General features: G+C 44.5%; 1 protein-coding gene across 1 annotated transcript in view; it reads right to left on the bottom strand.

Moving 5' to 3' along the window:
* Positions 1-397: 397 nt before the first annotated feature.
* LOC124594588 overlaps positions 398-25,926 on the bottom strand; it is a 265,908-nt gene continuing 240,379 nt past the window's right edge. The window contains exon 14 of the mRNA XM_047132961.1: positions 398-810. Within this exon, the coding sequence (XP_046988917.1) occupies positions 555-810 (256 nt within the window). The 3' untranslated portion in view covers positions 398-554. The remainder of the gene's footprint in view (positions 811-25,926) is intronic.

Genomic DNA, 25,926 nt, shown 5'->3' with positions numbered 1-25,926 from the left:
GAATAGAAAGGTTTAGGTGTTCGTTTTTCCCGCGCGCTGTTCGGGAGTGGAATGGTAGGGAGATAGTATGATTGTGGTTCGATGAACCCTCTGCCAGGCACTTAAATGTGAATTGCAGATAATCATGTAGGTGTAGATGTAGATGTAGATGTAGATACGTAACTTCTGAACTATTGCTTTCCTGGGATTTCCATTTTTGCTAAGATTTTTTTCAGTTAATCAAGTGCAGTAAGGGTGCGCCTACTATAGGACACACAGTGACCTCGATTTTGAGCGTTAAACTTGTAGCAGGTAGAAGTTGACTGCTCGCAGTGCCTAATGGTGATGCACATACGTCCTGCTGACACCAGCTGGAAAGCAAGTGAAAGGGAAGGAGAAGGGTGCCAATGAAACTTCGTTAAGCGAAAACATTGTTATTTAAAAATGAAAAACTTCAAATCTACAGGCTTATGGCGATATTCTACTTCAGAAAAAAGTTATCATGATACTGTCTTGTGTGTATTGGTCTCTCAGGCGGGCTGATCCGTGGGATTCCGTCACGGTCTCTCGAGGTTTCATGCTGGTCTGTTGCTGCGCTTCTTGAGATCGAGCTCCAACTGCTCTTGTAGTTGGTTCAGCCGCTGCCGCACCAGTGGAGTGTGGTCGGAGAAGGAGTCCTTGATCCGTGTGGTGTTGGTGGTCGTGGTGGAGCGCTGGTAGCCGGGTGGTCGGCCGCTGCTGGGCCAGCACCACAACACACGAGACACCGATGCCCGCAGACTGCTGCGCAGCTGGCCGTTGCACAGCACGAAGAACACGAACAGCGCCATCCTGCAGACAGCACGGAACCGTCAGCTATCAGTGGTTGATCTGATAGTTCTACCAGCGGACAAAGGCAACGCAACGGTTCTTCTGTCACGTGATGACTATCTGGGAAAGATGGATCTCTTATTTGAGGACTCAACATACAGAACATTGCAGGACGATCCAACTGAACGGATAAAACGGAAGACGCTTCCACTCCTGAAGAAGAGTTCTTTACCTGACGACGTTCTCAAAAATTCATCCTGGTGCCGCCGTGCCACCGAGATTATACGGTCTACCCAAGATTCGTAAGAAAGGGGTCCCGCTTCGTCCAATCGTGAGTAATTTGGGTGCTCTTACCTACAATCTAGCCAAGTATTTAGCATCTGTTCTTGGCCCTCACGTCGGTAAATGCGAACATCACATTCCCAATTCTATGGTGTTTATTCAAAGTTTTAAGTCCTTGTCTCTTAGTCCCTGGGATTTGCTTGTGAGCTTTGATGTCGTGTCGCGTTTTACCCGGGTTCCTCTGGAAGAATCCTTGCAATTAATTGGTGAGAAACTGGATGAGGAAACAACCAGGCTTTGTCGCCATGTGCTGAAGTCGACGTACTTTTTATTCAGTGACATATTTTGAACAGACTGACGGAGTGGCTATGGGGAGCCCATTGTCCCCAATAGTCGCCAATCATTTTATGGAAAATTTTGAGAACATGGCGCTGAAGACGGTGTCCTTAAAACCAACCTGTTTCTAGAGGCACGTTGACGATACGTTTATGGTGTGGCCTCATGGGAGAGAAGCTCTTGACCGCCTCCTAGATCATTTTAATTCCCTGCATCCTAGCATCAAGTTTACCATGGAGGTGGAAAGTGATGGAAAGCTTCTGTTTCTGGATGTTCTGGTGTACAGAAAGGATGATGGGACATTGGGACACAGTGTTTATCGAAAGCCTATGCACGCGGACCGTTACCTGCATGCTTCTAGCTGTCATCCATCGTTCCAGCGTACGGAGGTCCTTCGGACGTTGGCGAGAAGAGCTTATGCCATTTCAGATGGAGAAAGCTTGACACAAGAATTGGACCATCTTAAGGTTATGTTCAAGCAGAACGGCTATACAGATAAACAGATCCGTCGTGCTTTCCAGTTTGGACCTTCGCCTGAACCACCAGAAGATACCTGCAAATCGGTGGCTTTTCTGCCTTTTGCTGGGAGCATTTCCTCGAAGATAGGAAGAATTCTGAAAAGATATCATATCAAAAGTATTTTTCGTCCGCCAGCCAAGATTAGAGCGCTCCTTGGCTCTGTAAAGGATGACTTGGGTTTGAGAAGCCCGGTGTGTACCAGATCCCTTGCCACTGTGGGAAGGCTTATATTGGGGAGACAATCCGGACCATTCAGGACCGATGTGTTGAGCATCAGCGGCACACACGGCTGCTTCAACCTGAGAAATCTGCAGTGGCGGAGCACTGTCTCACCGAGGGACACAGAATGCTATATGACGAGACACAAATGGTTGTCCCTGCATCTCGCTATTGGGACTATGTTTTAAAAGAATCCATAGCGATTCGTTTATCTGACAATCTTATAAATAGAGACAAGGGCTATCTTTTAAGTAAGACTTGGGACCCGGTGATATCTGACATTAAAGAACAACGGTCTGTGTTTCGATCGTCGGAAAAAAATTTTAAAAAAAATTTTAAATTTTTGACAGCGATATCTCGATTTCGCCTGCGCTAGAGGGCAGTTACGGCACCTTCTCGCGCACGCGTTGTGGGTCCTATGCGGCCTACATAGGGGCCGCCGCTTGCGCTGGAAAGTCAGTTCCGGCGAGATCGTGCACCAGCACTCTCACCTGAAGATGGCGGCCAGTTGGACCGCGGAAATATTGTGTCATGAAGACGTTATGATCCGGCTGCATACCCGAGAAGAATATTATAAATTATTACGCCGGGAAAGCCATCGTAATCATATCAGTGGTTGAGTTTGTAATAAGCGAGGACAACAGGGTTGGGATACGATAGTGGAAAATGAAAAAAAGTCACAAATATTGTACATGATTGTTTTATTGTCGTATTGTACTGGGCGATAAACTGCAGGAACGGACTGCTGACTGGAAATGGAGGAGAAAAGGTCCCATGAACATGTGTCTGGAAATGGTCGGTGTGCGTGCAAAGACAACGAATCGTCCAGGAACACCGTACAAAGCTGCATCGCATCCACGTCACAGCAGATGTACAAAGTGGTATCCATGTGATGCAATGCACACGTTCACACGTCTCGTTATAGATTGTTGATGACAGAAATCCCGTAATTGTCATGGTCTGGTGCAAAAACCATAGACAAAATCCTTCCCCTGGGGTTAAGTCCCTTGCTGATAATGCTTGCACTCGTTCCAGGCGATAGGGATAGCAGCGGTTGTGATGCAGTATATGCAGGGTGGTCCACTGAATATGACTGGGCCAAATATCTCACGAAATAAGAGTCAAACGAAACAACTACAAAGAACGAAACTTGTCTAGCTTGAAGGGGGAAACCAGACGGTGCTATGGTTGGCCCGCTAGATGGCGCAGCCATAGGTCAAACGGATATCAACTGCGTTTTTTAAATAGGAACCCTCATTTTTTATTACATATTTGTGTAGTACGTACAGAACTATGAACGTTTTAGTTGGACCACTTTTTTCGCTTTGTGATAGACAGCGCTGTAATAGTCACAAAGATATGGCTCACAATTTCAGACGAACAGTTGGTAACAGGTAGGTTTTTTTAAATTAAAATACAGAACGTAGGTACGTTTGAACATTTTATTTCGGTTGTTCCAATATGACACATGTACCTTTGTGAACGTATCATTTCTGAGAACGCATGCTGTAAACGCCACATTAATGCAATAAATGCTCAAAATGATGTCCGTCAACCTCAATGCATTTGGCATTACGTGTAACGACATTCTTCTCAACAGCGAGTAGTTCGCCTTCCGTAATGTTCGCACATGCATTGACAATGCGCTGACGCATGTTGTCAGGCGTTGTCGGTGGATCTCGATAGCAAATATCCTTCAACTTTCCCCACAGAAAGAAATCCGGGAACGTCAGATCCGGTGAACGTGCGGGCCATGGTATGCTGTTTCGACGACCAATCCACCTGTCATGAAATATGCTATTCAATACCGCTTCAACCCCCACGCGTGCTATGTGCCGGACACCCATCATGTTGGAAGTACATCGCCATTCTGTCATGCAGTGAAACATTGTGTAGTAACATCGGTAGAACATTACGTAGGAAATCAGCATACATTGCACCATTTAGATTGCCATCGATAAAATGGAGGCCAACTATCTTTCCTCCCATAATGCTGCACCATACATTAACCCACCAAGGTAGCTGATGTTCCACTTGTAGCAGCCATCTTGGATTTGTCGTTGCCCAATAGTGCATATTATGTCGGTTTACGTTACCGCTGTTGGTGAATGACTCTTCGTCGCTAAATAGAACGCGTGCAAAAAATCTGTCGTCGTCCCGTAATTTCTCTTGTGCCCAGAGACAGAACTGTACTCGACGTTCAAAATCGTTGCCATGCAATTCCTGGTGCCTAGAAATATGGTACGGGTGCAATCGATGTTGATGTAGGCATTCTCAACCCCGACGTTTTTGAGATTTCCGATTCTTGCGCAATTTGTCTGCTACTGATGTGCGGATTAGCCGCGGCAGCTAAAACACCTACTTGGGCATCATCATTTGTTTCAGGTCGTAGTTGACGTTTCACATGTGGTTGAACATTTCCTGTTTCCTTAAATAACGTAAGTATCCGATGAACGGTCTGGACACTTGGATGATGTCGTCCAGGATACCGAGCAGCATACATAGCACCCGCCCGTTGGGCATTTTGATCACAATAGCCATACATCAACATGATATCGACCTTTCCCGCAATTGGTAAACGGTCCATTTTAACACGGGTAATGTATCACGAAGCAAATACCGTCCGCACTGGCGGAATGTTACGTGATACCACGTACTTATACGTATGTGACTATTACAGCGCCATCTATCACTAAGCGAAAAAAGTAGTCCAACTAAAACATTCATATTTCTTTACGTACTTCACGAATATGTAATAAAATGGGGGTTCCTATTTTTAAAAAAAACGCAGTTGATATCCGTTTGACCTGTGGCAGCGCCATCTAGCGGTCCAACCATAGCGCCATCTGGTTTCCCCCTTCAAGCTAGACGAGTTTCGTTCTTTGTAGTTTTTCCGTTTGATGCTTATTTCGTGAGATATTTGGCCCGGTCACTATCAATGGACCACCCTGTATACAATCGTAGTTTGGCTTCCACCATCTTGGCGTTCCACTTGCCTGGACCTTTTACTAGGGTTCGTCTCAATATCCCTTAGCACCTGGTCCTCTAAATCTGATATTCGCACGGTCCGCCGCCTCCCTCCATGTTTGTCTGTCTGAGAGGTCCCATGATCACACAAACGCACAAAAGGGGCTTGAAATGTTGTGGTTGGCGTCTGTGAAGGTACTTGTTTTGGTATACCCGCGCTGCCTTTCGATCGTTTCCATCTGCTTGGCCGTGCACAAACACCATCTCGACTTGTTTCCAACATGAATACCGGACCACTCAACTGCTTACAGTATTTTGTGTCAATCACCAGCCTGCAAAACACAAAGAACTCACGGCCCATAGCCACAGGAACTTTCATTCGTCAGAGTCAGTCACCGTGACAACTATGCATTTCCCAACACATGTTCATAGGACCTTTGTTCCTCCTTTTCCAGTCAGGAATCCGTCCCTGCAGTTTGTTGGTTTATTTATGTTCACCCTGTACATAGTTTTAAAATAATCGCATACATTTGGAAAAAATGGTTCAGATGGTTCAAATGGCTCTGGGCACTATGGGACTTAACATCTGAGGTCATCAGTCCCCTAGAACTTAGAACTACTTAAACCTAACTAACCTAAGGACATCACACACATCCATGCCCGAGGCAGGATTCGAACCTGCGACCGTAGCGGGCGCGCGGTTCCAGACTGAAGCGCCTAGAGCCGCTCGGCCACAACGGCCGGCCATACATTTGGAAGGCGTAGGTAACATTCCCTTGGAATTTCTAAAATCATTGTGACAAGTGCCAAGCAAATGGCAGTTCAGCTTTGTAGAATCTAAGAGCCTGGAGAAATACCATCACATTTTCGAAGAAGTATTATCCACAGAGTGAGAAAGATAGGAAGGCAAGAAACTGCAAGAACTCTCGCACAGCCTAATAAAACATTTTCATATTGGCAATGAGAAGTGAAACTGAGATGAAATTTTATAATTTAAATTTTATTAAACATTCCTTGTAACAACTGTAGATAAAATAATTAAGCGCTGATACCCAGACCTCCAGATGTCAGATCGGTACAGGAAGTTATGTGTCGACAGAGTGTCAACCAAAACACCGATTTAGTTCGTGCTGTGCGCTGTCGTCCAGTATAATATGCGTAATCGGTAATTAAAAGTAACACCAGAGGTAAGGAGCACAGGAAAAGCGTATCTGTGAGTGATTTTATTGCGGTTCTCGCGTGGGTGAGAAGGTATAGCGTTCGGATGTCGTACTACAGGTCCCCCGTTCTAACCACTCTGATGAGAATTTTGTTTTACTCTTTACGCTGGAAACTGGTGTATGGGTGAACATTTTCCTGATATGTAAAAGGACATTTCGGAATTTGTAGAAATCTTCTTTTGGCAGTCTGCTTTCGCTTAGTTATTTGAACGTTTTGTACTTATTATTAATCTTAATATTTTGTTTACTCTTAATTATTATTACTACTGTTACTTCCGCTCGTGTGATGCAGTTGTTTCTTTATTTTTCTGTTCTGATTGTACATTCTGTGGAACTACAAATGTAGTTTACTACTTTCGGAGAAACGAAGCGAAAGCAGACTGCCAGGAGAACATTACTGTAAACTCCAAACAGCCCTTTTACGTGTCATATACACGTAGTTCCATATAACACTTACACGCATAATACAGTGAAAAAATTTGTTGTTACTGGAGTTTGAATCCTGGACCCTTCGTAGAAGGATCTAACGCTCTACCAACTTCCCCACGGAAGCAAAATGTGTTAGTTGCCTACAGTTATGCTTTTGATGTGCTCCGTAGTTCTGGTGTAACTTTTAATTAATGTTTACGCTCGTTCATCTGGACGGCAACACATAGTACGAACTACATCGGAGATTTGGTTGCTACTCTATCAACATACAACGTTTGCTACCGATCTGAGTGACTGACATACGGAGGTTTCGTACGGACAAACATCGGGATAACTGGCAGAGAATCATTATCAGCTGCAAGAAAGAAGCTCTCTGAAATGCAGGGTATTCTGAAAGAAGATGCATAACGGAGACTGTAACTTTTGTCTTCCTCTGAAGGCGAAAAAAGACATCGAGGAGTAGGCATAAAATTTGCTGTTGTTGAAAAGCCGTCATTGAAACTTTTTTAAAAGGTAGAAGTTTATTTAAGTGATAAGGTGTATAAAACTCAGCTTAAATGTAATTAAATGTGATTAAAGGCCACAAGAATATTAAATAAATTACAGTTTGTGATAAGGTGAGTTGTTTTCCAATATAGTCCGATAAAAGTTACTTGGTAGTTGACACTTCACACGCTGCAGTTATTTTCCACCAGTCAAAACTCTCTTGAACCATAACTTTTGCCAAACTGCCACAACAGTTGGTCAGTTCACTTCCAATTCCTCGTCCGACGTCCTTTCTTGAGGTGTTTGGATCCCAAATCATGGATCTGGCACTTTTATTTCGTATTTCATAGCCAAAAAGTTGACATTGAGCGTTCCAAAACGCGTTGTTTTCACAGTTCAGTCATTGTTCACTTAAAAACAGCAGTCGACAGAGCATCTTGGATTTTCGACATACCTAGCGGTAACCACTCCCAACATTGTTTCACTTTACATATTAACAACATTTGTGAAGCAACCCGCCATATTTGTTGGCTCTGAGCACTATGGGACTCAACTGCTGAGGTCATTAGTCCCCTAGAACTTAGAACTAGTTAAACCTAACTAACCTAAGGACATCACAAACATCCATGCCCGAGGCAGGATTCGAACCTGCGACCGTAGCAGTCTTGCGGTTCCAGACTGCAGCGCCTTTAACCGCACGGCCACTTCGGCCGGCGCCATATTTGTGTTTTTGCTATAACTGAGTGGTAGCTGGCAGCCGATGTGGCAACTCCATAGTGGGAAGAGACAGACGTCAACTATGAAGTAATTTTAGTCAGACTATAGGAACAGATTTTACTGGGATGTGTAAGTGTTTATATGTGTACACACAGACACACATCTCCCTTGATGAATGAGTGCCGATTCGAACCTGTGCGTGGTCCAGTTCTATTGGAAGAGGGCTCCTTTCACCGGTACTCTTTTAATTTTATCAGTAACTTTCCCCTGATCTGACGCCAAGAATCGTCGGCACGTACTATTTGACCCACCCCATGTTCAAGTCTGTCTACAGCGAAGCTGTATAAATAGAAAATGTTTCAGAGAAATACGGAGTCTAGCAGCATCTGTGGCATGGAGCAGGAGTTAGCTGCAACTTTCCAACACAATTCTCTTTTAGATTACGGTGACTGAAAATTCAAGTAATGTAGAAACACTTTCAAAACTTGCAAGGTAAACACAGTCCTGATGAAGGATATATAGACATTCAAGAGGCTACATGGACTTTGTAGTATTACACATTCCACACAGCAAACATATTTAAAACTTTATTAATTTATGAATAGTAAGTAAGTATACAACCACCAAAACAACCAGCTTATCAGATCTTGCGTCCACATTGCTAAGGGGGACGACATGTAGAAGAAGGGAGATGAAAATTGGTGATCAAATGTTCAAATGTGTGTGAAATCTTATGGGACTTAACTGCTAAGGTCATCAGTCACTAAGCTCACACTACTGAACCCAAATTATCCTAAGGACAAACACACACACCCATTCCCGAGGGTGGACTCGAACCTCCGCCGGGACCAGCCGCACAGTCCATGACTGCAGTGCCTAAGACCGCTCGGCTAATCCCGCGCGGCTAAATTGGTGATCTTTTACATGAAGATCAGTTTGGTGTTAGGGAAGGTAACAGGAACATAAAGATATTTCCGACGTTGCACTTGATAAAGGAAGCAAGACTTAAGAAAAGTTAAACTTTCGTTGGAGTTGTCGGCCTTGAGAACGTGTTATACAATTTAAAATGGTGTAGGATGTTCAAAACTCATGTTTTCTAAAATACTGTAAGATGCCCAAAGTACTTAAAAATGGAGGTATATATTACAGTGAAAGCTGCGTGATGTACAATATATACACAACAATTAAGGTGTGCTTCCATAGCTGAAAGGTCAGCGTGGTTGACTAAAATGTGAAGAACTAGGGCTCGAGTCCGGCTACTGCCAGGGATTTTGTCGTTGGTGAGAAGACTGGAACGAGGTACATTCAGCCTTGTGACGCCAATTGAAGAGCTCCTTGACCAATTAGTAGCGGCTACCGGTCACGGACATTGAAAATGGCAGGGAGAACAGAGTGTTTCCAATAACGCCAATGGAAAGGATGACACGGTGGTCGGTCGGTATTGGGGGTCCCACCAGGACCTGTGGACGTAGTTTTTTGACAAGAACGAAGTGGAAAAGATAGGAATGGAGACGTAAAAGGAAGTACTTTCTCCCATAATGTTCAATCTGTATGTAGAAACAATGACAAAAATAAAACATCGACTCAGGCAAGGGATTAAAATTGAAGGTGAAAGAAAATCAGTGATAAGATTCGCTGAAACTACGATCTTCGTGAAAGTAATTAAGAGTCACATGACATATTGAATGGAATGAGCAGTCTACTGAGCACGGAATATTTCCTGGAAGTAAACCAAGAAAAGACTAAAGTAATGAGGAGTAGAGAAATGCGATTAGCGATAAATTTACATCAAAACTGCGACGCCCGAAGTAGACAAAGCGAAGGAATTCTGCTATCTTGCTTCTAAAATAGCACATAACGGTCAAAGTAAGATGGCAGGCTAGCACAGGACAAATTTCTGAGAACGTGCGTGTGGAGCACAATGTTCTGTGCTAGTGAATCATGGACTCTGGAGAAACCAGAAGAGAACCGAAGCGTTTGAGCCGTGGTACCATAGAAGCATATGGAAAACACTAACAGGTAGATGGAAGACAATGAAAGGACATGTGCTCATACATCAGGAAAGAACTATCATAATAGCAAAGGGAGCTGTAGTTGGTCAAAACTGTTGCGGAAGACGGAGGCTGGAATACAGTCAACAAGTGATTGAGGATAAATGTACATGTGCCACTCTGTGATGAAGAGGTTGGGACCAAGGAGGAATTCATGGCAGGCCACTTCAAACCAGTCAGGAGACCCATGTCTCAATAAAGTCATAAGTAAGATGAAAAAAAAAAAACATCAAGAAGGTTATGCAATAGATTCCAGTCTTACAAACGCATATACACAGTGGCTTGTAGAAGACAATTGAGACTAAAACATTATTTATTAGACGAGTGGCACTCTGAGCTGCATTTACACTGAAGAGCCAAAGAAACTGGTACACCTGCCTAATATCGTGTAGGTCCCCCTCGAGCACGCAGTAGTGCCGCTACACGACCTGTCATGGACTCGACTAATGTCTGAAGTAGTGCTGGAGGGAACTAACACCACTAATCCTGCAGGGCTGTCCATAAATCCGAATGAGTACGAGGGGTTAGAGATCTCTTCTGAACAGCACGTTGCAAGGCATCCCAGGCATGCTCAACAATGATCATGTCTGGGGAGTTTGGTGGCCAGTGGAAGTGTATAAATTCAGAATAGTGTTCCTGGAGCCACTCTGTAGCAATTCTGGACGTGTGGGGTGTTGCACTGTCCTGCTGGAATTGCCCAAGTTCATCGAAATGCACAATAAACACGAATGGATGCAGGTGGTTTGGTTTGGTTTGGTTCTTTGGGAGAAGAGACCTTTCAGCAAGGTCATCGGTCTCATCGGAATAGGGAAGATCGGGGAAGGAAGTCGGCCGTGCCCTTTCAAAGGAACCATCCTAGCATTTGCCTGGAGCGATTTAGGGAAATCACGGAAAACCTAAATCAGGATGGTCGGACGCGGGATTGAACCGTCGTCCTCCCGAATGCGAGTCCAGTGTGGTAACCACTGAGCCACCTCGCTCGGTAATGCAGGTGGTCAGACAGAATGCCTACGAGCGTGTCACCTGTCAGAGTCGTATGTAGACGTATCAGGGGTTCCATATCACTTCAACTGCAAACACTCCACACCATTACAGAGCCACCACCAGCTTGACAGTCCTTTGCTGATACACAAGGTGCATGGATTCATGAGGTTGTCCCCATTCCCGTACACGTCCAACCGCTCCATACAATTTGAAACGGACTCGTCCGACAAGACAACATGTTTCCCATCATCAACAGTCCAATGTCAGTATTGACGGGCTCTGGTGAGGCGTAAAGCTATGTGTCTTGCAGTCATCAAGGGTACACGAGCAGGTCTTCGGCTCCGAAAGCCCATATCGATGATGTTTCGTTGAATGGTTCGCACGCTGACACTTGTTGATGACCCAGCATTGAAATCTGCAGCAATTTGCTGAAGGGTTGCATTTCTGTCACGTTGAACGATTCTCTTCAGTCGTCGTTGCTCCTGCACCACTTTCAAACTCACTTAAATCTTGATAATCTGCCATTGCAGCAACAGTAACCGGTCTAACAACTGCACCAGACAATTGTAGTCTTATACAGGCGTTACCGACCGCAGAGACGTATTCTACCTGTTTACATATCTCTGTATTTGAATACGCATGCATGTACCAGTTTCTTTGGCGCTTCACGTTTCTTGTTCAACAAAAGCATTGTAGAGACTTCGTAAATGTTCGCCAAAGCTTCAGTACCTATATCTGGTTTTTAGAAGAGATAAAATGTCCAAATGTGTGTGAAATCTTATGGGACTTAACTGCTAAGGTCATCAGTCCCTAAGCTTACACACTACTTAACCTAAATTATCCTAAGGACAAACACACACACCCATGCCCGAGGGAGGACTCGAACCTCCGCCGGGACCAGCCGCACAGTCCGTGACTGCAGCGCCTAAGACCGCTCGGCTAATCCCGCGCGGCAGAAGAGATAAAAACGTGAATATTTGGCACATATACAAAACAGATTACTAAGACCTTTTGTAGTGGAATATTCCTATTGAATATGTAAAAAAACTGATTTTGTTGTACAACATAGAGTTAGGACAGTGAAACAACCAATGGTGACTAAATGTTTGGACGACCACGACTCGTCACAGAAAGTGGGCTTCGGGGCACATCTTTCATCGTACATTGTTAAACACGGAGCTCTGCAGCAGACCACACCCTATGTGATCACATATCGATCTAACGACATTGTTAGTTACGACTGCGGTGGGTACTGGACCATCGGGAGTCGACCGTCGATCAAAGGAAACTTGTCGGCTCTTCCGACGATTCACAGTTTTGCTACACTAGGTCGATGGTCGTCTTCACAAACGCCACCATCGAGGTGAACGGCGGCTCGAAACGTGCAGCGCGCCACGGAAGCAAGCTGGTAAGAGCAGTATTATGCTGTGGGCGACATTATCCTGTGATTGTATGGTATCTGTGGTGGTAATCGAGGACACGTTGACAGCTGCGAGCCACCTCGGTCCCTTCGTGCTTAATGTCTTCCCCAAAGGCGATGTCATCTTTCAGGAGTATAATTGTCCGCCTCTCGGAGCCAGAACCATGTTACAGTCCCGGCCGGTGTGGCCGTGCTGTTCTAGGCGCTTCAGTCTGGAACCGCGTGATCGCTACGGTCGCAGGTTCGAATCCTGCCTCAGGCATGGATGTGTGTGATGTCCTTAGGTTAGTTAGGTTTAAGTAGTTCTAAGTTCTAGGGGACTGATGACAACAGATGTTAAGTCCCATAGTGCTCAGAGCCATTTGAACCATGTTACAGTTATTTGAAGAGCATTATAGTGAACTCACGTTGATGTCTAGGCGACCAAACCCGCCTGATGTAAATCCTGGGGAGCCCATCTTGGTTGCTTTCAGGCACCGTTACCGCGTACGCAAACCATCGGCCCGTTATTTTCGCGAATTACATGACCTATACGTATACATCTAATACCACATACCTCCACAAACCTATTAGCAAACTGTCGGATCCGTGATGCGCATAATGAGTCATGAATTTTTGTTTCAAATACGGACAAAAAGCAGGTGTTCGTAATGTTTTGGTTCATCTGCGTATGTACAGTCGTGGACAAAACGAGCGAGACCCCTCGCCTTTTCGTTATGCTGATCCGCACAGCTTTGAAGTCTGCTACTCAGCATACAAGTCAAGGCGACGAAGTGCTACCAACATACTATGCACAGGCGTGAAATTGAAAAACTATCCGAACTTTGTCAGACTGTTTTCAATCACGTATAAGACTATATTAATGCTGATTAGTGTGTTAAACAACACATTCATATAAGATGTGAAAGAAGAAACGCTAATTAGCATGAACTGTACTAATAAAAATGAATTTTTTACACCACCAAGGGACCGTATACCGCAGGAAGTGCGATACATTTCCGCTTATTAGGTCTACCTGTTCTCGAGGTAAACGGGTTTTAAGGGTTCGGTAGACAGATAGACGGTCAAGAAAGCGAGACTAGTAGGGTTCCATTTTTACGGATTTAGGTGACACTTACTGAAGATGAGGGCCGCATAAATAATTCCCACTACCCTTTATTCGAAATGTTCTAGTTGCAGTCGATACATCAGTATATTAATCGTAGCTACGCTTTCGATCCAAATCACGTTTACAGGAATGCAAATAAAATCCATTTGCCTGTACATGTGGTAATTCAGATCCCAGTATTAATGCCACCGCGTTTTAGAAGTGCGGGCGTTCCCATTGCTAGCTAGCTAAAGAAACACTTCAGCTAATGAACGTTTTCTGGCTGTGGTAAGTCTAATGGAGAATTCAAAACATTGTAGAATACGTTTGGCAGCTACTTAGCCGTTTATTTCCTGGGGTGATGCAGAATTATCCTACTAAATTTACTCGCTAATAACAGTATTTTGTTATTTCGATAAACATTCCGAATGATTGTCATATAAGCGGTAACATAAAGGTATAAAATTCATGTTTTTGAGTCCAGAAAGCTCTGTGCAACAGAAACTGCAGATCATTTTGCCATTTGCCACATTCATTGCGAAATTGCCGGCTTATTCATGTGAAGGGTAATAATAGAGGGCTGTTTGCCTGGGTTGTCTGCTAGCGTAGTGAAGGGTGTTTGCTATTGCATGGGAGGTCTGGTTTGTTTTCGGTTCTAATCTCGATGGAGGCAGATACACTATCAGTAAAGCAATTGTAAGGAACTCTTGCGCCCCCAATACGTTTCACTGCTACCTTTATTATGTACCGGCGCCCTGTGGATGTAAATATGAAAATCTTGTAGCATAAGAATTTACTTAAGTGAGCCACTGAACGGTTTTTAAGTGAATTTCGTTATGAATCTTCACGCATTGCTAAATTTGCACACTTTTATGGTAGGTCAGTAACGGTAATCCAGTATGACTGGTCTGAACGTTGACACAGACCGTTTTGCGGCCGAATGCGCGTAATATTTTGCTAATTCGTAACCATCTGCGGTTCTTTGTCTTACTAAAACAGTTATGTTATCCCAATAAGCCCAAATTGATTTTTATTAGTACAGTTCATACTAATTATCATTTCTTCTTTCATTTATATCTTACATTTACGTGTTGTGTTTAACACACCAATCAGCATTAATCTAGTCTTACACATGATTGCTAACAGTCTGACAAAGTTCGGATAGTTTTTCAATTTCACGACTGTGCGTAGTATGTTGGTAGCACTTCATCACCTTGTCTGTTATGCTGTTATCAGACTTCAAAGCTGTGCGGATCAGTATAACGAAAAGGAGAGGCGTCTCGTTCGTTTTGTCCACGACTGTACGTTTTCCACAATAATTTACAGATTTTCTTCACGTGCCTTACAACTGAAAAACGAAGACAGGTGACAAAAGTAAGGGTGCTAAGCGGGTTCTGTGCGGAATTGTTACCAATGTTTTTATGATGTCACTGGTAAGATCACCATACACTGTTGCCATGCTACTTCTTCCACTCCCCCTCCACTCCACGCCTCTGACGTTATGGCATATTGTCGTATATATAAAATTGAAGGAAAATTTAAGAATGGGACGAAATTCAAAATATAAGTGTAAAATGGTGGGAAATACAAAAATCCAAGATGACTAACTTTATCATAGCTCTATTGCATCACAGTCAGAGATGGTGATATGAGATAGCGGACCTTAGTCCAGCCTGTATGGATGGGAATCCGAGATCAGATGCAAGATGGTGGACCTTAGCACGGCCTGGATGGAGGGCAGTTCAATATGGCTGACCTCAGCAGAGCCCGACAACATCACAATCTAAGATGGCGTTCCAAAGAGGCAGGCATTGGCGTACTAGCATAGCCTGCATGATTGTTAGGTCACTTGTGCTAAATATATATTCTTAGATGTCGATACAAGGTGGCGAACATAGAGCACTTGTCCTACTGAGTTGTCCTGAGCCTCATGACGCCAGAATTCAAAATGGCTGACCTGGTTGATATTGGCAGAGCCTTCACTTCACTGTTATGATGATTACAGAATCCAAAATGGCGGACTGTTGGATACTGCAACAGCCTACATGGTTGTCTCCACATCTACATCTACATCTACATTTATACTCCGCAAGCCACCCAACGGTGTGTGGCGGAGGGCACTTTACGTGCCACTCTCATTACCTCCCTTTTCTGTTCCAGTCGCGTATGGTTCGCGGGAAGAACGACTGTCTGAAAGCCTCCGTGCGCGCTCGAATCTCTCTAATTTTACATTCGTGATCTCCTCGAGAGGTATAAGTAGGGGGAAGCAATATATTCGATACCTCATCCAGAAACGCACCCTCTCGAAACCTGGCGAGCAGGCTACACCGCGATGCAGAGTCTGCCACTTGAGTTTGCTAAACATCTCCGTAACGCTATCACGGTTGCCAAGTAACCCTGTGACGAAACGTGCCGCTCTTCTTTGGATCTTCTCTATATCCTCCGTCAACCCGATCTGGTACGGATCCCACACTGATGAGTAATACTCAAGTATAGGTCGAACGAGTGTTTTGTAAGCCACCTCCTTTGTTGATGGACTACATTTTCTAAGGACTTTCCCAATGAATCTCGATCACAAGCCAGGTCGCTTGTGCTAAGTATAGAAACCACAGTGGCCATTTGTCAAAGCCAAGATGGTCACTTGTCCTATGCAGTCACTACTCCCTGGCACAGCCTTTATGGTTTCCAGATAAGTTGTGCCAAGCTCATAATACTGTTTCAAATGTAAATAATTTTTACTATAACAAAGAGGTACATCACAGTATAAATGGTAATTTGTTAGAACTTTGCTTCATGTCGGTTAAATACATTTATTTATCTCAACTAATATTATTACATGTAAATGTGAAGCAGAGCCAGTGCCAGCTGATTGACATCAAGTCTTGTGTAAGCAGTTGTGGTCATGTTTTTCAGACCTTAGATACCACAGTGTTGTGTTATTTCTGCTTAATTTTGTGCCAAAAAATCTAAAGGTGTCATCGATTAACTAGGAGCCAACATGAAAATGTACACTTAAAAAGTATCAACGCAGATTATCCAAAAGATTATAATTACACGCTTAATAGCACGTTGCCATGACTTTTACACCCAATACGGCGACAGAATGCGCATTAATGTCGACTAGTTGGAGAATGGGTCGTCAGTGAAATGTGTTTATTAGATAGCAACACAGACAACAGAAGAGGATGAAATTAGTAGGTGCCGTTCTGATAGGTTGTAGTAAAATCCATTGATAATTACATTGAGGGTGTCTGTGTTAGGTGTGAAATGGCCTCCAGGAGAGATCACGCACCTGAGGTAACTGTTGCTGGTGGTACGAGATGAATGAATGTTGGTTTCGCGTTAGATGGGATTTAAGCTAAGAGGTCGTTTGGTAAGTATTACATCGGCTTTCTGTGACATAGGACACATTATGTAACTCCACTGCACTCAGTAGTTTAACAGTTCGGTATGTTAGGGCTACAATAATTTATTGCAACTGTAAAGTTTTCATATTAAAAATGCACAGTTCTTTCTAAGTACCGTGGTGAGATGCAATCGTAAGAATGATTACCTGTAAGAGATACATTCACAATTAATGTATACATATCCATTTGTGTGAAAATATCCCACTCATTGTGTAGAACTACAGCTATTATTACATACACTGTGCTTTACATGGTTCCTTTTGATTGTCAGTAGATCGAGCATGTTAGTGAAGCTGTGCTAAAGTAGATTTCCAGAGGTATATCTCATCACATGTTTACAAAATTCCCGTAAACTCGTGGTATAGAGCTAACATTCACTAGTGTCCCAGATGTGTTCAGGTCAAACGAATTTGGTGGCTTGGACTGTGTGGTTCCTGATTTATGCAGTCGTCAGCGTGAGCCAGCTTTTAGTCTCTAACGATCTCGATGTAGACACTACCTTCAACTGCAATGCTCCTTCTTATAAGCAGAAAGTGACATAGTGTTGTGGCTTGCATTCCACTTTTAAGGAATTTTTAAGTGTTTTCTCACATCAATTGCATGTATTTTACATTTTACATAAGACATCAGACATCTCCGTAGGATTTTTAAATGGAGACAGTAGAGGAATCTAAAGGCGTATCTCATTTGTCGAAGGTGTTTTCGTCATAATCATCGGTTGGGAGTGGGAGTTTTACTTGTTTCCACGGTGTTTACTTTGACAAGCTTTTTGACAACCTAAACAGGGATTCAGAAACGTTTCTTATGACATCGGTGTGATTCCTTCGACAAGGTAGATATTGTCGGAAGTTCCATGCGGCTTTTCGCGGATGATGCTGTAGTATACAGATAAGTTGCAGCATTAGAAAATTGCAGCGAAATGCAGGAAGATCTGCAGCGGACAGGCACTTGGTGCAGGGAGTGGCAACTGACCCTTAACATAGACAAATGTAATGTACTGCGAATACATACACTCCTGGAAATTGAAATAAGAACACCGTGAATTCATTGTCCCAGGAAGGGGAAACTTTATTGACACATTCCTGGGGTCAGATACATCACATGATCACACTGACAGAACCACAGGCACATAGACACAGGCAACAGAGCATGCACAATGTCGGCACTAGTACAGTGTATATCCACCTTTCGCAGCAATGCAGGCTGCTATTCTCCCATGGAGACGATCGTAGAGATGCTGGATGTAGTCCTGTGGAACGGCTTGCCATGCCATTTCCACCTGGCGCCTCAGTTGGACCAGCGTTCGTGCTGGACGTGCAGACCGCGTGAGACGACGCTTCATCCAGTCCCAAACATGCTCAATGGGGGACAGATCCGGAGATCTTGCTGGCCAGGGTAGTTGACTTACACCTTCTAGAGCACGTTGGGTGGCACGGGATACATGCGGACGTGCATTGTCCTGTTGGAACAGCAAGTTCCCTTGCCGGTCTAGGAATGGTAGAACGATGGGTTCGATGACGGTTTGGATGTACCGTGCACTATTCAGTGTCCCCTCGACGATCACCAGTGGTGTACGGCCAGTGTAGGAGATCGCTCCCCACACCATGATGCCGGGTGTTGGCCCTGTGTGCCTCGGTCGTATGCAGTCCTGATTGTGGCGCTCACCTGCACGGCGCCAAACACGCATACGACCATCATTGGCACCAAGGCAGAAGCGACTCTCATCGCTGAAGACGACACGTCTCCATTCGTCCCTCCATTCACGCCTGTCGCGACACCACTGGAGGCGGGCTGCACGATGTTGGGGCGTGAGCGGAAGACGGCCTAACGGTGTGCGGGACCGTAGCCCAGCTTCATGGAGACGGTTGCGAATGGTCCTCGCCGATACCCCAGCAGCAAGTGTCCCTAATTTGCTGGGAAGTGGCGGTGCGGTCCCCTACGGCACTGCGTAGGATCCTACGGTCTTGGCGTGCATCCGTGCGTCGCTGCGGTCCGGTCCCAGGTCGACGGGCACGTGCACCTTCCGCCGACCACTGGCGACAACATCGATGTACTGTGGACTGTACTGTGGAGACCTCACGCCCCACGTGTTGAACAATTCGGCGGTACGTCCACTGGGCCTCCCGCATGCCCACTATACGCCCTCGCTCAAAGTCCGTCAACTGCACATACGGTTCACGTCCACACTGTCGCGGCATGCTACCAGTGTTAAAGACTGCGCTGGAGCTCCGTATGCCACGGCAAACTGGCTGACACTGACGGCGGCGGTGCACAAATGCTGCGCAGCTAGCGCCATCCGACGGCCAACACCGCGGTTCCTGGTGTGTCCGCTGTGCCGTGCGTGTGATCATTGCTTGTACAGCCCTCTCGCAGTGTCCGGAGCAAGTATGGTGGGTCTGACACACCGGTGTCAATGTGTTCTTTTTTCCATTTCCAGGAGTGTAGAAAGAAGGATCCTTTATTGTATGATTATATGATAACGGAACGAACACTGGTAGCAGTTACTTCTGTAAAATATCTGGGACTATGCGTACGGAACGATTTGAAGTGGACTGATCATATAAAATTAATTGTTGGTAAGGCGGGTGCCAGGTTGAGATTCATTGGGAGAGTCCTTAGAAAATGTAGTCCATCAACAAAGGAGGTGGCTTACGAAACACTCGTTCGGCCTATACTTGAGTATTGCTCATCAGTGTGGGATCCATACAGGGTTGGGTTGACAGAGGAGATAGAGAAGATCCAAAGAAGAGTGGCGCGTTTCGTCACAGGGTTATTTGGTAAGCGTGATAGCGTTACGGAGATGTTTAGCAAACTCAAGTGGCAGACTCGTCAAGAGAGGGGCTCTGCATCGCGGTGTAGCTTGCTGTCAAGGTTTCGAGAGGGTGCGTTTCTGAATGAGGTATCGAATATATTGCTTCTCCCTACTTATACCTCCAGAGGAGATCACGCATGTAAAATTAGAGGGATTCGAGCGCGCATGGAGGCTTTCCGGCAGTCGTTCTTCCCGCGAACCATGCGCGAATGGAACAGGAAAGGGAGGTAATGACTGTGGCATGTAAAGTGCGCTGCGCCACACGCCGTTGGGTGGCTTGCAGAGTATAAATGTAGATGTAGATGTAGATGCAGAAGGTAACTACTGTTTTAGACCGACACCAGTGTGACTGACCAAGCTGCCTGCAAGAGTACAAAATGTAATAGAGAAGTGATGTAGTTCTCACCTCCCCATTTGCTTCTTTGTTTGACAGACTAATGCGAAGAGGAAATGCAAATTGATTTTTCAATTTTGAGTCGAAATCAGGGAATTTTGTGTCAAATCTGCTCCCTTACCGTTGAACGTGTACATTAAGGAAACCTATGTAGTTATTTACTAAGTTTTAAACTCTGCAAATGACACCTGACAGCAACCACGTTACAGGACATATACATCTTATGGTTACTGCATCACTGTATTTTTATGTTATACATATAACTTTAGACATATCCACAAGATTTCTAAATTATTTCAGGCGAATACAGTTCGAATTAAAAGAACAGTTGTATTAGCTTGCTGGAGACGAATTTCTAAGCGCATTATAGACGAAGGACCAGGGGACAGTTCCGCCTCGTGCGCCGAGCGGGAAGGTTCCTTGTCTTCCACCTCGACGCGAGCCTGGACCGCTTTTCCTCAGTGTTGTTCGTGTCTTTGTGCCACATTGTCGTTTGGTCCGTAGCGTCAGTTGTTGTGTGTGTCCATTGGTAGCGGCGTAGTCCTCTCCATAATGTATGTTAGGGCGTAAATTCAAGCGATGGCACACTAGTCGGGAACGATACAGAAGAGATGGCTGTGAGCAGACATGAGCCAATCGCACGCTGACCGTCCCCTCTCCAGGACGACAATGCGACAGCAGCGGCCCGTATATGAAGAGGACACAAGCGCCACGACCGACTGGTGACGGCCCAGTTCAATAGCAGCTTCAAGGCTAGTAACTTGGATAGCAGCGTCAACGATCGATCACTTCGCTTGTACTCTCTATGTAGGACAGACCTGGGATTGTCTGCACTGCAGAAGATAGATTATTTTGTATGCTGCCCTTTGCTTGAGACACATCTGTGTAGTTGCGAAAATTAAATACTGCAATTTTCTTTCTGTAATAAAACTCATTAGTACGACTGGTTTCATTGTTTGTCTAGCGATCTGAGTATGTAGGCTTCCTAGTCACCACTATGTCGACTATGGTTTTCATGTGTGTTCCGAGAAAAGGTACAGTAAGCTTTAGTGTTGACAAATCCACGTATTCTGTATAGCCTGGATCTTTGGAGCTTCATGACTGGTTAGTCGAAACCATTCATATAACGTCCAATCAGGTTCATGCTGCCTATCACTGGACTCGCATTCGGGAGGACGACGGTTCAATCCCGTCTCCGGCCATCCTGATTTAGGTTTTCCGTGATTTCCCTAAATCTTTTCAGGCGAATGCCGAGATGGTTCCTTTGAAAGGGCACGGCCGATTTCCTTCCCAATCCTTCCCTAAACCGAGCTTGCGCTCCGTCTCTAATGACCTCGTTGTCGACGGGACGTTAAAAACTAACCACCACCACCACCATGCTGCCTATTTTGACTGTGTTAAGTGTGTCCTTTTCGTTGTTTTTGGATTACAGGTCTCAAGTTCCCTTTAAGCATCGTGATAGATCCAGAACTGTGGTACTTCTTGCTAACGTGGAACTGGATTACATAAATACCCGAGAGTTCAGTCTCCCACTGAAGGTTGTCTTAAGGTGGTTTTGTTCCCTTGTGGTGAAATGCGGGGTATTCGACGCAAACGCTGGTCCACTCAACACCGATTGCAATATTGTATCGGTATCCGTTCAGTGGAGATGGTAGTCAAGCTTAATATTCCTTCCCGACTACAGGTCTGTGGTTATCACATTCATGTCATGTGTAGTGCACAAGTGGGGACGTGCTTTCTCTGCAATGAAAGGGCCACCTTAGATTTAACTGCCTACAGTGGGTATTTGCATTGAAGTCCTCATTTTAAAAATCCTACTCCCGAAATTCATGCCACATCTTCCATGAGTGAAGTGGAGCAACAGAGAGAGGGACGCTCGGCTTACTGCTCCGAATTTCCGCCATTACCCTCGCAGCACAGTCCTGAAATTATTGTTGCCAATCCGACAGTATCCGCAGGGCAACAGAAGAGACGTTGTACACATGATGCTGAACAGTTAGATACGTCTCCTCCTCACCCACGCCTCTCTGAAATAATTCGTCTGTTGACGTCTCTTGTAGTGCTGAGTCCTGCACTCTTGATGGGGCCGGTGGTGCGACAAAAGCTGATGTTATCTCTAGCGTTCCTCCTCGTGTTCCTCCTGCGGCTGATGTAACTTCTCCAGAACCATCCACGGGTGGGGCCGGCCGGGGTGGCCGAGCTGTTCTAGGCGCTACAGTCTGGAACCGCGCGACCGCTACGGTCGCAGGTTCGAATCCTGCCTCGGGCATGGATGTGTGTGATGTCCTTAGGTTAGTTAGGTGTAAGTAGTTCTAAGTTCTAGGGGACTGATGACCACAGCAGTTAAGTCCGATAGTGCTCAGAGCCATTTGAACCCATTTGAACCACGGGTGGGAAAGTGGATGGGCCTTCTTGTTTCTAAATGATCTAACAGCAGCAATCTCAGGCGCCCCTAAACCCATCAGTTCCCTTGCTGTCACTCATTCCGGTGAGATCGGAATGGCCTACTGGTGTTGCGATTGGTAGCCACGGAGAACTACCTGGTTCTCGCCTACTTTAGATAACGTTCAGGAACACCGTACGTCCCCTGAGCTCGCGGTTGCTCGTGAAACGAAAAAAAAAGAAAAACATAATATTCCAGAGACAGGGGTGCAAGCGTCCCTCACTCGGACTCTTCGGTGGAGTTGGGAAAGAAAGTTGATACACATTGATAACATAATTAAGTAGATCAGCTGCTCGACTTTATGTTGTTGTTAAAGCATGTATTTCTTTCTTTGAATGTTAATCAGGTGGAATCTGAATTGTGGCTCGATTCGTTGCGCCAGATTATAATTTCTGTGCGAATGTCGTTTTCTTTCAGGAGTTCAATCATTTCTCTCTCCCTGGTTTTTACGCTCTGTCTAATGTGGCTCCCGAATGTTCTGCGAGGACTGTCTTGTTTTTATGGGAGGGCATTCCCGCTGAAGCGGTTGAAGTTCTTGATAATGGTGGAGGAATAGATTGTACTTTCCTGCACATGACCTTCATCCTCCTTCATGCACGTCCGGTTCCAGACGCACTTTGCATCGTCCTCGATTTTATAGGGAAGAAGTGGTTTATTTATTACGGAAAAGTTCACAGAGTATTTACATTCATGATGATTTTAACTGTTTGTTGCGTCCTGTGGATCAGTCCCCCAATTTTAATTTCTGTCAGGAATTGCAAGATTTATTTCGTTGGATCTGTAAATACCCGACTCTTGTGAAATTTACCTATTTTACTGACACTTCTAGCAGTAGAATTGACCGATTTTATTTATCGGACTGGATAGAATTTTGGCTGCCTTCTTGTCAGATCGCCTTCTCGTAAATCGCGGCGATTGGATGGTCTGCCAAAAGAGTTTTATGTGCGTTTTTGGGCTTTGTTGGGTACTACTTTTACGTTATTGAAAGGGGGTCTCTTTTAAAGACGCGAAAATTCTGTTAATTTCTAACTTTCGCCCCCATTACTTTATTAAATTTTTATTACAAGACTGTGGCGCTGGCGGTGAATAGCGTTTTTGGAAACGCAGACAGCTAGTGATGTATCGGTGGCCGCTGGTACCTCTGTGCTTTGTGCTCTCGCCTTTCTGCATTTTGACAAGGTGTTCGACCTTGTTCGCCATAGTTATCTGTTGCAGGTACTAGAGGCCGTTGGGCTCACTGTTGATGAACGAAGGGTCTAGTCTAGCTTGTTTGCGGGTGTGCGAACTTCAGTGACTGTGAATGGCCAACTGGCATCCCCGATAAACATCCGTAGCGGTTTTCATCACGAAGCCCGCTTTCAGTCCCATTGTTTGTTCTACCATTTGATCCTCTTCTTGGAAGGATTGCTGCTCAGTTACAAAGATGGTCACTTTAAGGCGAGACGACCGCTGTGCGCACAGACGCGAATGGTGTGACGGTGTTACTCTGCACTACTGATAAAATTCCATTTGTCAAGGCTACCACGGATGCCTTTGCATTGTATCTGGTGCCCATATCAACAAAGGCAAATGTCGATTGCTCGTTCTGATTATTCCGTAGGTAACACTGGTCGACCGACATAAGATTTTGGGAGTTACAGTTGATCGTTCTTCAATTAAAATGGCTACACTTATTTAGAACTCGGTTTCGGGGAAGATTAGAAGTGCAGTCCTGGAACATAAACGGTGTTCCCTTAACGTGCTTCAGAAAGTTCAGATCCTGGGTATCTACGTCTTTTTCAAAGCATACTACAACGCCCAGGTTTTTCCCCTTCCCGCATGATTGCTAGGAAACTGACACAGCTGTCTAGCTTTATGGAAGCATCACAATTTTCTATTACGATACGAGGTGGCTACCCGTGTGTGTCCTCTCGCTGGCGGCCGGAGGAGGGGGGGGGGGGGGGGGGGTGAGTTATTTGTTCAGAATGCCGTCTTGACTCTCCCTCATGCAGTCCACACGTTTTCGTCTCGGATTGTTTCACTGTCTGCGGCGAGGCAGTCTTGAACCGCTTATCGATGTGGTCATTTGAATTTTCTGATAAATATGTGCGGTCATTGGAAAGTTAAATTGACAATGGACAGAAAATCTCAATTCCTACGAAATATGGTATGTTTCAGGAATAAATGGCTTGTTTTGAATCTTCACAACCGTGTCACCTTCGAATATCTCAAGTGCGAAAATGTTATTTGCACTTGCAAATCGGAGTTCATAAATTAAATAGCAGTCAGGTTCTAAATAATTACCACAATTGAAATAGCCATCATGGTGGTAAATATAATCACGCAAGCCTGGTATTCGCTTTCATACAATCAGACTCACCCCACTTCCAATGTAAAACCTGTCACTAGTATATCAGGGGTATTAGTGGTACAAAATAAAAGAATATTTCACAACGTTGAAACAAAAATGAATGATTATTCTCCCTTAAAGAAACCTACATTGATATTTGCATCTTAAAAAATCACAGCTAGGAGGAGTGACAAGTAAAGAATGTCAGACAAAAGACAGATATTACTTTACAAAGACAATACATTTTTCAAACTGATTACTGCAGACTTTACACATTATGACTGTGTGTTCCATATGCATGAGTCTTTTCTTTATCACAAGTAACACACTTGTAATCTCACTAATACATTTGTTCTAAAAAATGGTTTCATTAAAACAAAAACAAGAGAAAATACGTAATATGTCGCTGTAATATGCCTTTTAGTAATGAGCCACACTGTGATAACGACGATAGGAAAAGGATCCTAATGTTGGTTGACGACGTGGGAAAAGAATTAAAATTCAATGTTATTTATAGTTTTACAGAAACCACAATACTATTCGCAGATATTGAATTTGCAACACTGGCAAGTGTTTTACACCAATACACTGCTAAAATGGCACAATCAAACTTTGTGGTGAAACTGAATTTGGCGTGATGTAATCGTACAATGGCAACAATAACTGACAACAGGCTCTTCTTCCAGTAACTAGTAATTTGTATTAATTTTCTCCATACAGTGCATTTCTTCCAATAATCTATTTTGCCAATTCTTCTTCAATAAACATTGTATGGTGGCCCATACAAATGCCCTTTCGTAAATTCACAATGCCTTACCATAATTTGGATACCACATCGACAATGCACTTAATTTTGGATGCCAGCATAATCACTTTGTGTCCATTCTGAATCACAGTTATCTTGCAGCTCTTTCTCTGTCTGTGTGTGCTTGTATTTTTACGATGTTAGTGCCATGCTCTTAACAGTGTCTTTGGATTCTACATGATACAAGGTCTCTGACATTGCCAGTGTGCACACATTTCTTTATAGCCTTG

Source organism: Schistocerca americana, chromosome 2, assembly GCF_021461395.2.
Source record: "Schistocerca americana isolate TAMUIC-IGC-003095 chromosome 2, iqSchAmer2.1, whole genome shotgun sequence".
NCBI lineage: Eukaryota > Metazoa > Arthropoda > Insecta > Orthoptera > Acrididae > Schistocerca > Schistocerca americana.
This window is presented reverse-complemented; position numbering and strand designations above follow the sequence as displayed.